This window comes from Pholis gunnellus, assembly GCF_910591455.1.
Source record: "Pholis gunnellus genome assembly, chromosome: 16".
NCBI classification, from domain to species: domain Eukaryota; kingdom Metazoa; phylum Chordata; class Actinopteri; order Perciformes; family Pholidae; genus Pholis; species Pholis gunnellus.
Genome location: NC_136543.1, coordinates 11,959,262 through 11,973,787, shown reverse-complemented (window position 1 = coordinate 11,973,787; position 14,526 = coordinate 11,959,262). Strand labels below are relative to the sequence as shown.

At 41.5% G+C, this 14,526-nt stretch overlaps 2 protein-coding genes across 2 annotated transcripts in view; both read left to right on the top strand.

The window, feature by feature from the left end:
* Positions 1-1,848: 1,848 nt before the first annotated feature.
* LOC306708433 (uncharacterized protein) lies at positions 1,849-4,602 on the top strand (the record flags this gene model as incomplete). Its single annotated transcript, XM_079176270.1, has 9 exons — positions 1,849-2,017; positions 2,973-3,014; positions 3,098-3,152; positions 3,402-3,491; positions 3,662-3,697; positions 3,774-3,946; positions 4,067-4,131; positions 4,286-4,386; positions 4,496-4,602. Exons 3-9 carry the CDS (start codon positions 3,146-3,148, stop codon positions 4,600-4,602), a joined length of 579 nt encoding a protein of 192 aa, XP_079032396.1. The 5' UTR covers positions 1,849-2,017; positions 2,973-3,014; positions 3,098-3,145.
* Positions 4,603-10,828: 6,226 nt separating this feature from the next.
* Positions 10,829-14,526, top strand: part of rmp24 (ribonuclease MRP subunit p24) — a 15,213-nt gene continuing 11,515 nt past the window's right edge. Inside the window, 1 exon segment of the mRNA XM_079176248.1 lies at positions 10,829-11,006. Within this exon segment, the coding sequence (XP_079032374.1) occupies positions 10,912-11,006 (95 nt within the window). The 5' untranslated portion in view covers positions 10,829-10,911.

The following is a 14,526-nucleotide window of genomic DNA, read 5'->3' as shown; positions in this document are numbered from 1 at the left end:
AGGGAGCAGACGGGAGAAAATGAGGGGAGAAAAAGTGACGGAGAATTGGTGTGACCAGAGAATGAGACGGGGAGCGGAGAGGAAAATGAACGAGCAGGGGAATAGAATGTAGGTGAATACTAATGGAGAGCGAATGAGGACGAGAAAGAGAGCGCCACAAGGGTGATGCACCTCAACAGACCCCACATTCATCACCTGGCCAATAGAAATGCCCCTTTTTCACCTTGCGAAGAGCGGGTTGGCCTTCACAGCTATACATCTCACATCCACCTTGCTCGACACCCAGAGAAAATGGCTCCTCTGGCCCAAATTGCCTGACGAGAAAGTTAATGACTACTGGTGCCATGGGTCCACAGAAAAAAGGTCTGTCTGATATGTCCTCACATAGAAGCCCTGTGGCAGATTTGGAGTGTGTCATTGGGAATTGAGGCAATCATTATTATGCTTGTGCATGCGTATTGAAAAGAAATCAGATCTGTCTGATCAGGCTGTCTATGGATCTCACGGGGAAGCAGTTCGTCATGAAAGAGGCAGAAGGCATGTAATCAATTCCCGAACCACCCCCTAGTTATTCTCTCTAGCCTTCTCCTCGTCTCTCTCGGGTAGTCAGCCATGTAACTGGCATTAAAAGGTCAAAGCTGAGTAAACTCAAAATTGCGTGTATCACAGACAAAGGTCTGAAAATGTCATAGTCTCACAGATATATCCTCATATCTGCAGAAGGAACATCAACAGACAAACAACAAAGATAAGCAACCCGCCTTTTTTCTGTGACATTTAGCCCAAATTTCTGATGTGGTGCATTCCCATCAGGGTTGTTCTCCGATCCCCCCAGTCCTCTCAGAGATGCATCAGCCTCACTGGTTAAACCAGGCTTCTGCTTTTGTGCCACAGTACGGTGAGGAAATTACATGACTATCTTTCTCTCACCTAGTTCCTTGTATGAAAATGGGTCCAACCTACATTTGAGACTTCAGGGACATGAACTCAGAGGACACATGAAAGGAGCTGAAGGACGAAACAAAGCAAAAAAAAAAGGAAGTAGAGGAGAGCCGGGGGCAAAATTCGATATATTTAACGCTTTTTTCCTGTTCTAAGTTAAAAATTAAAATTAAAAAAAGCTTGTAAAAGAGAGTACAATTTAAATAAAATAAAATAAAGAATACAGTTGTGGTTTTGATTAGGTTTTGGGTGAGAGTGAATCCTTAGGATGCTTTAAAACAATGATAGAACTGCACTGATATGTTATCAGAAAGGAGAGAGAAAGCCTGCACGACACTTGGGAATGATGCGTTTGAAGTACGCTGTCAGGAATATCTGATCTCCTAATGCAAGTGCATGAGGCAATCCTGGCCATTGGCTCCTTTTGTAATCAAACCCATCTCTCCTTTCATATAGGACACTTCACAAAAACAGTGACTAATAATGGATGGCATAGTACTGGAAACTGCTCTAGGCAACTTCCCAGTGAGCACTAACCCGGATTTCAACGTTGATATTTGGTTTAAATCGCGGTGAAATCGGGTCTGAACGTCTTAGACCTATTTTCACCCTCATTTCAACCGGCTAAATTACGGTTACAATATCAACGTGTCACAAAACACCAATTTCTTTTAAAATATTGATGGTGTGTTCAGTTGTAGGTTGAAAGAGACGCGATTTTGGTTACTTTAAACTTATTTCTCCAAAATGATATTATGCTGGCCGTTGATATGTGGTCTATACGAAGACGCGATTTCAACGCATTTAATGTTTCATATAAAACGTCATAAATATGGAACTATAGACTCTGTGCTGTCAACAAGAAGCTCCCAGGACATCATCATCTGGTCCGTTAAATACATTACTTTTAAATCAGACAGTTTGCTTACAGCTGTAACGCGCATGCGCAAGTCCTCTACGCCACAGTCTGGAGCTTCGACTGCACCGCCAGAGACGAACAGCAGCAGACACGTTGCGGCTCCAGAGCATCGAGAAACGGGCTACTAAACCCAAGGCTTAACGCTCCACATACTTTGTAAGTACATTGACTATTTTAAACCTTAAATTATAACCATTTCGTTCACTTTATGCTGCCCACACGATACTGGATGGGCTGCTCGTTCTGGCATGCTAGCTTGTGCTAGCTTGTAACGTTAGCATGCCAACTTAGCACGTGCTGCTGCGACGACACAAATTAAACGTAAAAAGTAAACTTAAATAGTCTCCCAGACTTTAATGTACAGTATGTGTATGTTTGGTGTTACTAATGCATTTGGCTTCGTGGACTGTCGTTACCTATAAAGTACTTTTAAAGCCCATTTCGCATCGGAAATACACTGCAGAACGCGAGAGGGGCTAATTACAGATTGGATGGGGGAGGAAGTAAACAAGGCCTGTTTTGCAACCAATATGGCCAAAACATTGTATGTTGCTGCATGCTAAACAGCAAAAAATGTACAGTATAATACAGTGTAATGCACAATGTTGAGAATGTTACTCTATAAATGTAATAGCTAGTAATATTTATCTTGTTAATAGTGTAATAAGTAAGCTGTATTTACTTTATTAATGACAGGTTACTTATTACATGTGAGTACATTTTCATTATTTTTTGTACAACTTTTTTTAACTGGACCATAATGCTGAAAAGTTTTATTCACCATAAATAGGCAGTGTAAACCTCACAACACTGATCAACATTTAATACTATCCAACTTGTATTAAAGTTCTTCAATATAACTTGATTTAAAATTATAAAGGGCTACTATAATGATTGATCTTTTCTACATATATTCTAGCCTAAGCCTTTTAGCAAAAGTCAATTTGGGTGTAACCCCTTTGTAATCACCAACATTTTGATAAGAAACTGTTAGTTAATTGCATGTATTTTTCTCGGTAACTGTAACTGATTCCAATTATATTTATTTGGTAATATAATAATGTAATTCTACCTAACAATGTACTAATTGTAACAATATTTTTATTTACAGGCATCTTCCCTGTCAAACACCCACATGGACAACATGGACAACGTAAGTTGTCTACATGAAATGTACTTGAATTTGTCAATTCTCCGCACAAGCTGAATCTAACACAACTACATTTTACATTACAGTAATTAAACGTCTGCTCAAACAATAATGGATTACAATTATTTGAAAGAATGGAGGGTACGAAAAGCCAAAATTGATGCTTTAGCTACTTCCAACACAACTGATGGTGGACAGGAGGGATCTTTTGCACATGTGGAATCCGACACATCTGTTAATGAGGGTTCCAACACGTCTCTACGAGAGGACTTGTCCATGTCTGCACTCGAGGGGTGTTCTACACACTCTGTCTTTTTCTGAAGTTAATAACATTTTTCATTGACATTCCACACTGTTCATGCTAATGTATCATGATTTTACTCTTGTTAGGTTCTGTACGCACTCACCTAGAGGCCAGCACCATCAGCCCAGAACTGTCAGACCATGGGCACAGAAGTCCGCAGACACAAACACAAAGAGGTGAGGCTTAACCACTAACAAAGTACTACATTCTGCCCTGTAATAAAGACCTGAAAGTATCTCCTAATTTCTTTGACTTTCAACTTCGTATGACTCAACAAAATACTTGACTGATATGTTCAACACAGTATCATAACATTCCTTTTCCATCTGTCCATCAATTTCGCCAGGCAACAAGAAAAGTCTGTTTCCGATGTCCACAGCAAGTAAGTAATAGCTTTTAGACTGAGGGATTTGTCTATAATACCTACATCAATGACCATTTAATGTTTTTTTTTAAAGAATTCCAGAGGGTGGTGCTGGGAAAATTGGTGGACCTCATTGAGGAAGTGAAAAGAATTGGGAGAGGGGTAGAGAACGAAGGACTTGAGAGACAGGTGCCAACATTAAGAAACAACAAGGAGCTGGATGAGCTGGAGGGCAAGCTGCAAAATGCTGAGCAGCGGGCATTGTTGGTAAAAAAAGAAAAGATTTTTAAAGATAATTTCTTTTTAAGCTTTAAACATTTATGAAAAAACTGAAGTCGGTTTCTAAGAGCACAGAGCAATAGATTGTACGCCTTTATTTTTAAACAGGTTCATCTGCTGGCCAAAGTGGGGGGGGAGAATATCAAAGATGCCACAAATAAAATCATGGACAGGTATGAACGTCATACCAACACGGTAATATCTGACAACTAAAGAAGTGGAAATAAAATGTATATGGCATGGACATCATGGAGCCATTCTAAACAGGTGAGCATTACTGAACAGTTGAAACAGCTTAAGTGACACTATGCGTTTTCTTATTCACAGACTCTTCACAAACAGATTAATGGCCACTTTCAATATGAAAGGAGGTGGTCATAAGAAAAAGAGGGCCTTCAGGGAAACTGAAGTCTACGCCGTTGTTAAAGGTAATATATGTTCTAATATGCAAAATACATTTAATGAATGGTTGTACAGTCAAAGTCTCTCATTTCATGATCTACTATATTCAATAATGCTATTCTCCTAATTTTATAGAGGCTGTCATGCGGTCCGACCAAAGTGCCACAGAGTCAGCAGTTGACAGAGCCATGGCAGACCATCTCAAACAGGCTCCTGGGAGGTCCGGTGGGGGTGGCTTTTGAAGAAAAAAAAACGTTATGTTTACCCCACACTGGGAGCTAGCTGATTTCAGCAGAAAATAGTTTTATTTCCATAGTTGTTCAGCTTTAATATGTTATTGTGCTTTTATTTAATAAATATAATTCTTGTTATTTTTATATTGTTCATTAATAGATCCAAATGTTAATATATTATGATTATTTAGCTTTATTTTTGTTATATTTTTGTTCCATTTTATTGTGCTTTTATTTAATAAATGTAATTCATGTTATTGTTATATTGTTCCATTTCATTTTGCTTAATAAAAATACTTCGTGTTATATTGTTCATGCATTGTTTGTTAATAAATCTAAATGCATCAAAAGCATTGTGTTGTCCTTTTAAGTGAAACATGTTAATGTATTATGACTAAGTATGTAACTTTTAATGTGCTGTGGGTTGTCTAGTTGTCATCCTATACCCAGAAGTACTGTATGCATTTTGGCATTTAAAACACGGTTAAAAGTGAACGTTTTTTAGACGACTATATATAGTCGTTGTTTAAACGTTTAGGTTTAGACCAGATTTCAACGGGATTTGCGATACTGGCTTTCAACTGATAAATGTGGATGTGGTTTCTTAGTGAGCATCTAAAATGAGGATATACTATTATTAGCACAATGTAGAGGACGAAAAATTGTAGTATTGCAAATCCCGTTGAAATCTGGTCTACGCGTGAACGTTCAATCACCGTCTATGAATAGTCGGCGAAAAAACTTTCACTTTTGAACCAATTCTGAACGTCTTTTCAACGGTGGGCGTAGACGTCTTTTGAACGTCTTTTCAACGGAAAAAATGCTCACTGGGTTGGCTCTGGTGAGAAAGAGGCCACCCAGATAGTACATTTAATCGTTTACGTGAATTGCCTTTCATTACCGTGGCAACAATGGGTTTTTGACAGAACTTAAATGACTTTGCCCGACGCAAATTGCCGCAGACACAGCGTGCAATTAATGGGACTTATAATTGAAGTATTGATGTTGAATAATAAGTCCCACTTATTATCCATAATCAGGACAATGATCACAGATACGTGCCGTGCATCCCTTTAATAAAAACCGTATCATTTAAAAAGATCCTCCCCCATTCAAAGACTCACACAATGGACGACTCAACAATGGTGCATTGTGCCAGCTGTAACAATGGTGTGGCTCCTCTGATCAGTGTGTGGTTTTAGTTTGCTGGCAGATCATAAGGAGAGCAACCGTGGCGAGAAAAATACACAGTATGATTCTTACATTCACTCGGAAATTGCTTGAAGAAACAAAGGAAAATCAGCGTACTAGATTCACAAATGTACATAATGCCAGCGCCGCTATCTTTCCCCGACTTTATGTTTATTAATATGACTGTTGTATAAACATGTTCATATGAGACAGTCTACAGAGCCACGTGCCTAAGTGAAAAAACATAGCTGTCAAATTACTCATGGCAATTACTCAGGCTGTTCATTATCACATAGGGCGAAACAGATCGCTGGGTCCATCTTCAATTTAACAAAACTCCGCACACATAAATTTGTATGAGAATCCATACTTCCAATGGCTGTCTGTGTGCTCGAGGTCTTTTGAACCTTGCAGATTGGCTCTGCAAACAATCCCTCAGTTGTCTGGGATTTAAGGGAGAAAAGAAAAGTCTTGTCTGGCTGCCACTTAGGGTGTGAGGCTCTGTACCCATTAATTTACTCCTCAAGCAGGGCCGCAGGGAGCGAACAAACAAACAAGCGGCATCATTTTTCTCCACAGGATTGTAGCCATAACTCTTCGCTTTTAAGCCCGACATCCGACTGGCAACTTTTAACGATGACATGGTTAATTGTTTGCTATCTGTCAAATACAGCGGCTAGACTTACCCACGTGAAGACGCTTACTAGTCACCTTACCGTGACAGTTGTGTACTCACATACAGCGTCTTTGAACACCAACCCTCTATCATTTTATAATGAAAAGCACATAATGGAAGAAGGCTTTACTACTCCTCGCTATTCCTCTCCTTGTTATTCCCCAGGGATTCACAACATTTTGCAAAGACCTTAGCTGCTCCCTCCGCTGGGTCCCTTCCCTCGGTGTCTTGTGAAAGAGCCACTGTTCTCTTTGGTTCTGGATGCTAGAATCATCCTGATCCGAACAAACACAGTTGGATAGAACCAACATCTTTGTTCTCCTCAACCTGATTATGCACGGGGTAGCAAAGTACCCTGTTCCAGCAGCTCTGCTTCTCAAGCGTACACACCAGCCAACGCATATGTTCACGTAGGAACGCTCACCATGCCTTGTTCAGAGACACACAAACACACATCCTATTATAGCCTAAAAATGCACTTTGATACTGAGATGAAGAATTACGCTTGAAGGCACTGGTTAAAAAAAGAACAGCGATAAAGGAGGAGTAATCAGGTCGAACAACCAGATCACCTCCTTTTTGAGTTTTCACATGGTCCTCTATCAAGAAGTACGGTGCATGCAGGAAGGCTTTTGTTGAAAATAGTGTTAGGGACAATGTGCAGCTTCCAGTAAGAGTGGAGTGACTCAGCCGTCTTCACAAATAATCTCCACGGGGGGGGTGATCACTTCAATATATGAAATATGAAATCATATTTATGTCGCTGATGGCGAATGAAGCAGAATGAGAAGTCCTTGAAGTAATGTTTGTATATGACTGTGTGTTAAGTCCCAAAGAAAGCAACGTTAAGAGAACTTCAAACCGGCACACAGGGAAAAAAAAGAAGTCATTTGAGCAAGTGATGCTGTGTGACCTTGGTCTTCTCTTCCTCTGTGTTACTGCATCAGACCATTCATCCACACTGATTCGAAGAAAGGCTTTGATAAATGCATCACGAGCTGGGGGTGCTTGAAGAGTGCTCTCCAAATGATGCATTAAAATGATGAATGCTTCCAGAAGCGCAGGTGTGGAATACAAACATGCACAGATGCGCACACTGAGTCACAGGAACAAAGACGGGAGCACTACCGGCTGAAAAGTAGTAAATAAGCTCAGGATTAGCCAGACTGCACTAACAAGATGTTGAAGGACTACAACACACGCAGACATTTATCAGGACGCAGCATAAAAAAAACGGAATCACTGAATGACCTTATCGCTATTAATTATTAATTCAAGTGGATACTCATTACAGAGCATAGACTATAAAACTCAGCAATGTTCCAGCTGCAGATGTGTGAAGTCAGGGAGTTCTGCGGGGGGGGGGGGGGGGGGGGGGTGACCTCAGATAACAGCGGACGATAAATACTTATCTGCGATACAAATCAGCAAGCAGGGGAAAAAAACTGATTGAAGTGGACCCTCGAGTTTCTATAGCTGCACGACAGAGAGGAGTCATCACAAAGATGTACAACACACACACACAACTGACTGTAATCCAGCATTGCAGCGCATTGTGCCTTTTTCTCCCGAGCTCTCTCAGCACTATTGGAGTTGGTGTTGCGTTTCAGAAGTGATAGCGGGCTCGATGGCTGCTGGGAGCGGCTTTTCCCTGCAGATGCTGACAGGACACTTTGGGATGTCTCTGCTGCCCTGGTCCTCCATGGGTGAAAGAAGAGTCCTGCTGACACCAGACCCTGTCTCACCACAGCACAATGGAGACAAGCGTGGTCCTATACATCGATTTTGAGTGGCGCATTAATACAGTCAGGGCTGCCGGTTCCATCAGCTGTGAGTCAGTGCCGAGCACATCAAGTTTATGGTCCCACTGGTGAAAATGATTCTAAGAATGTGCACAACTGTGGACCTCAAAAGCAAAAGCCTCCGTTGGATTTCTCATGTCACTGTGTTGAAATAAATGTCCTCGCATCTCCAGGCAGCCACTTACTAACACTACAATACAGCCTGACAGTTAAACGACTGATTTCCACGGACTTCAGAGTTCCTGTGCCCTGCAGGAAAATTAGGTTAATTTATAACTGCACAGATCAGTGGAGAAGTATTCTACAAGTCTTTCATCGTGCAATTTCATCATCTCATCACAACAACATTCGTTTGTACCAATTTACTGTGAGACCTCAGAATCAGTGAATAATAGTCTGCCTACCTTTCCATCAGTGTCCTGGCTCCTCTTCCTTGCAGCAGCACCAGCAATAAAACGGGATGAGGATGTGGTCGCACAATATCAACCTCTCTGTCTGTCTTCCTGTCTGTCTGCCTGCCTGCCTGCCTGTCTGCCTGTCTGTCTGTCCCTCTCGACCTCGGAATTGCGAGTCAATTTAGTCCTGGTAGTGAAGGAACATCCGTTTATCCGCGGACTACACTTAGGAGGAGCTGCACCGCTCGGCTATTTCGATCTTGTGAGGAAGCGCCTGCCTGACAGTGCCTGATAAAGTGAAGATTTACCCACGGACAAAGTGGGGAGCAATCCCTCACACTTTAGCTTACTCCATCAGTTTATGTGCGCTCTACACTGGCCTGGTGATTTAATATCACTTCAGTGTCTGGTGGCATTCCCCAACCCTCCATAAACGGACACACACACACACACACACACACACATAACAAAGAAAGAGTTATAACCTGTAAAGAACAACATTTTATGAGATTTCAGCACCCACATGAGCTAAATATTATATGTAAAAATATGAATTGTAATGAAACCATGGATACAGACTAGCATTCAATAATAAACTCACTATCAAAAGGGGATTACTGATGTGTGTGTTGTAGCCTGATTATAATGTGCTGGGCTGTTTAGTCAATAGCCCGCATGCCAAAGTTCCAAGAGGAACAAAATAGGATGAAAACGATCGCTTAGTAATGGTTTCAGAGGATATTTACCTATGTTCACGCGGGAACGTGATCAATTATAAGGGGCTATGATAACGTTAAATTGTCTGCTTTTTGCATTTGTCATAAATAAAACCTACCGTTCAGCAGGGTGGATATTCCGGGAAAAGATGTGCGTAAAACGCAGCGGTCCGGCGATCAGTCCTTGGCACGAGCATAACATGAGCGGTGTGTATTATCGCCAGTGCTGACTGAAATCCCTTCTTGTGTGGAACAAAACCTCTCTGGAACTTATGCTTTGTCATCTTACATCTCTGTTACACCGGGCGGGTGTCTGACCGGGTTGCTTCATTTGATATCCGCACCCCAGTGTACCCATCGATGCGCAGGCTCTCCCTCCCTGCTGCTGCTGCTTCAACATATACAATTTCACAATGTAGTTTTTTCCCCCTTCCAGCAGAATTCCCTTTTAGACCCGCTGCAATATACTTTCACTGCAGGAGTGTTGTTGACTAAAGCGATATACCCCGAGTTGGATGGCATAATATGATTTGTTGGACTCAAGAAACCTGGTTTGTAAGTGCGCAGGATACAGCAACAATGATGTCAATATAGCCCACTGTCGTCTAACATTGGTAATTATTACTGTCCAATAAGATCTAAGGAATGATGACATCAATGGATATCTGTTCAATAGAGATAGGTTGCGGTAAATTATATCTCAGAAATGCAGTCATGAGTTAGTGGGGGTTAAATAGCTATTTAACTTTGGCTTTGTAGGCCTAACGTTACTGTTTAATAGGATCACAGACTAAAAATAAATAAATTAACAATGAATTATTAATCGAATAATGATACATGTTGAGTAAAAAGAAAATAGACAGAGCAAAAGAGGCAATCTGTCTGCAGTCTCCGTCAAAATGACCCTATGATAGTGTGTGTACTTTAAATTAGAGCCCATGTAAATATGAACTATATAAATAGTTTTATCTATTAAAACTGTATAAGCGAAATTGGGTACTTTTGAGTGGGCCCACCAGGACCACGTATTTTGAAAAAGCCCTAAATAAAAAAGAAACAGAAAACAATTATATGAAGTCATGAGGAACAGATTGTCTAACATAGTCAAGCAACATTTTAATAAAGGAATAAAGCACCTGAGAGAGAAACTGCCTCTGCAGTCTGGTAATCCAGTTAGTAGCATAAAGGTTAAGGGAAGTCTATTTTTAAGGACTAGCCACAAAGTTACAGAGAAAGATCCGCTGAGGTAAACACCCGTTAAATAGGGAACAATCCATCCGCTCCGCAGTGTGTGTGCGCCTCTCTGACTTACTCAAGCTCCCACAATGCACCGCGGCGAGAGGAACGTCAGAATCATGCGACACAACGTGGGTCAAGCTGAGCAACAGTCCAGCCATAGCTTTATCTAGAATAAAATATTTAGACCTGTTCAGCGGGCTTTTAACCGTAATGTAACGTTTTTTTCAGAATAAGTTTTAACTCGGTGTTTCAGTGGAGTTCCGGTCTTTTGTTCCACGAGTCGCAGTAGTAGCGTTAAAATGAAGCCTTTTTTTGAAGAAAAATCCGCCAACTTTCTGTTAGACGCCTCCCTGCTGTATAAAGACACGTGTCCGGAGCTGTCACGGTTCTTCCTGTAAGCAACTTTTGTTTAAAATACTACCTGAATGTCACCACTTGGTTCCTTATTGTTGTAATAGTAGCACGTGGGCGCTAGGTGGAGGAGCTCGACCGGTGTTAGCGGATGACTTCCTGCCAAAATGATGACAACGACTGTGTTTATGGACTGATAATCTTTATTTTCTTACATTAGTTTGTTAGTGATGATATGAGAGTTAGTGTTGAAATACAAGATAACACCCCCGAGTGACATACAGTAGATGAGACATCCATGTTTGCTCAATTTTAACACACACAACCCTTGATTACGTGTCACTCCTTTTGTGAATTCGCTCACGTGAGGGTGCGTCTGTGACTGATGTACATGCACAGCGTGGTTCATCATTGTGTTTGCGCAACGAAATCTCTGAGTAAGATTCGTCTGTCGCTTACTTTTATGCCTTTCATGATGCCACAAGCAAGATATTGTTGTTCATTTAAACAGAGACGTGTGCTTCTTGTTGCCTCCAGTGGCTATTCCTCCTACAGGAGCTAGATGTGGCTGCTCATGTGCAGGTGCAGTGAATGAGTTTGTGCGGTGTATGGGGAGCTATTGCAACTGATAAATTCAACTCCACTGCTGCCAGCAGAGACTGTCCCTTTCATCAGTGGGTGAGTCGGGCAGTATGTGAAGTGCACCTAACGCTCTTGTGACTTTCGCAAGGTTGTCAAAAGGACATACAGAAGACCAAGTGTTTCTCAAGTCTTTTTTTAATCCCTATTAGAATAAAACACAAAAGTCATTCATGCCAGTGTCTAATTTGCGTCGTTCATTACAGTTCATTGCCTTAGTTTTGTTCCTTTTGCCAACATAGGAATTAATTTTCCTCTGATGGCGTATCCCACACAGCGCCTTATTTTGTTGATAGTAAAGGCAATTTTCAGATAAATCTTCTTAAGTCTTGGTCTGTGCGTGTGTGTGTGTGTGTGTGTGTGGACTCTTGTGGCTCGTGTTTGAGTTGTTTCTGTATCCCTTTCACCTTGGCCTGGAAATCTGTGGGCAGATCCACAAACGGCAACAAAACACAGGTTTTATTAGTGAAACCCCAAGTCTGGGTTATTTTTACCGATGTGTGTGAGCCCGCTGCATCGATCTGTTCCCCCAGATTCCCTGGCTACGATTAGCCGTGGCTATAGAAAACATTTTGACCACTTTAAACTATAACCAGCTGTCCTTCAGGCAAGACATTAGTCTGAATGTTTGGACCACGGGCCGAAAGGCCGGTCTTGGTTTCATGCCAAAGTGCCTGGCAGAGAAGGCACCATCAGCAGCCATCGCCAAAACTTCCCCCTAAGTGTGAGGGGCTAATTGAATGCTAAACTTGATCTTCAGCCAGAGTGGTGATATGGATGCTTATGTGAGGAAAACGAAAAGACTGAATAAACCTTTCAGATAGAGGTCTTGGCCACAGTTGATCAGTTAACTGAGGGGAAATGAAACTAGCTGGCAGACGTGGTCAGTGTGCGTTGATGTTTTTTAGATAATGAACCACAACGGTCTCTCTGTGTTCCTCTTGGGGTCTCCAGTGTCTTCTCTGTCTCCGGCTCTGGTTGTGGTCATGCGTCACTGGAGTGTTTGTGTGTCGTGGGTGCCCGTCTGTACTCACACACACACACACACACTACTACACGTATCTGTTGGAGATTGTGTTACCGCCTTCTGCCACCATCTTCACCTTCTGTCATGCCGACGATGACTGAATGCGTCCGTGTGTGTGTGTGTTATTTCAGTCGAATGTATTTGTGTGTCTAGGATTGTGTTTAGTGAACGTTACGTTTTATGTGTGAGTTATGTGTGACGTCACGTTATTGTGGCTCCTGTTGCCGGCTGCTTTCCAGTAAGTTAATAATCATAGTTGTGTGTTTGGTAACTGGAGCCGGACTCACTGCTCTGATACCCAAAATATGCAGAATGTCTGCTGGACAAACAGTGTCACAGGGACTCAAATAGCCTGGAGTGCATTAAGCACTGTATTGTCTTTATCTATGTAGATACCAATATATATATATATATATATATATATATATATATATATATATATATATATATATATATATCAGTAATAATCCAATATCCAATGGTGTTGGATCTTTGATGAATGGGTGCAGATTAAAGCAGGGTGGGGTGGTAGCGGTACGGCTGGGCGATAGGGCCAACATCTTCTCACGATACACGTCATCTCATATCTCGATAACGATATAAAGATAGTCTAAATGTATTAACCACATGGTTTTGTGTGACAATAGAAAGGACTGAGTATTTTCTCGTTTAATTAATTGATTAATTGATGCAAAAGAATCAGAGTTGTAGTTGGTATGTGCTTGTAACGTAATTATGTGTCACGATATGTGATTTCATCACAACACCATCTTAGTTTAGCGTGTAAGCATGCTAATATTTAGCCCCCAAGGACAAAGTCACATTTTGAACTGATGTTGGCGCTGAATTAAATGTCAGGGGATCAGCAACGTTTTTATGATTCATCCTGAAGGGGAAAGTCATGGCCTTTGGATATTTGTCAAAATCTTTCACCACATTTTTCCGTTCCACTTCCAACACCTTTTGAGGCCTCTTACAAACGACTCGCTTTCAACTCCCTGACCTGCCCTGGACATTTGTATTCAGACTTGACGTATTTCAGTGATTTCAGTGTTACCTGCTCTGGTCAGTGATTTTAATCTCGTTTTCATCTCCTTCTCATGCAGTTTGCTTTTCATTTTCTGTCTCTCTGTCCTCCATCGTCCCATTTAGCCTGCCAGGCTTTCTCCCTCTGGAAGAGTTCCGTATCTTTGCTGTTCAGCCGGTTCATGGTCTCTGTAAGCTTTTGAGAGAGACCCTCCTTTTCCTTGCATTTTCATTACACACTATACAATATTGTGGCATACTATACTATCAATTTCTACAACATACTTGACCTTTTTTCAGTGTTTCTTATGACATACTAGAGTGTTCAATAATTGTCGCTGACCACACCTTCTGTGTCTAAATATCTATGAGTTACAAGCATCAGTGAAGGGTTTAAGAATATGCCAGCAGTTGCACTGTTGTCCCTGATGGTGGCAATACAATGTTCATCATGCTCTTTGCCTCCGCCAGCTCTTCTGTCTTTAATGACATTACTACAGTGGAGCCCCCCCCCCCCCATTACCCTCCAAACCTTTGCATCTTTTTAGTTTTAGGGCTCTCTCGATCACATCTCCCAGTTGTCAGCAGTTCATGTGGAGGGCCGGTAGCTTCAGTGTTCATCACCACAGCTAAGTGTGCACTTAAAAGGAGATGCATGACAAGTATGATAATAGGATTAGTGCGGTGGAAGAGGTCTGTGCGGTGTGCAGCTTCTGAGAGTTGGCTCATCGGGGGGGCAGCGGGAACAGAGAATATGGGGAAACAAAAGTCCAGCTTCTCTACACTCGAGTCTGTTCATAGCCTTGTCTGAGAATTTGCAAAACAATGACGAATACATCGTTTTATGTGGTGTCAAATGCACCCTAATGAT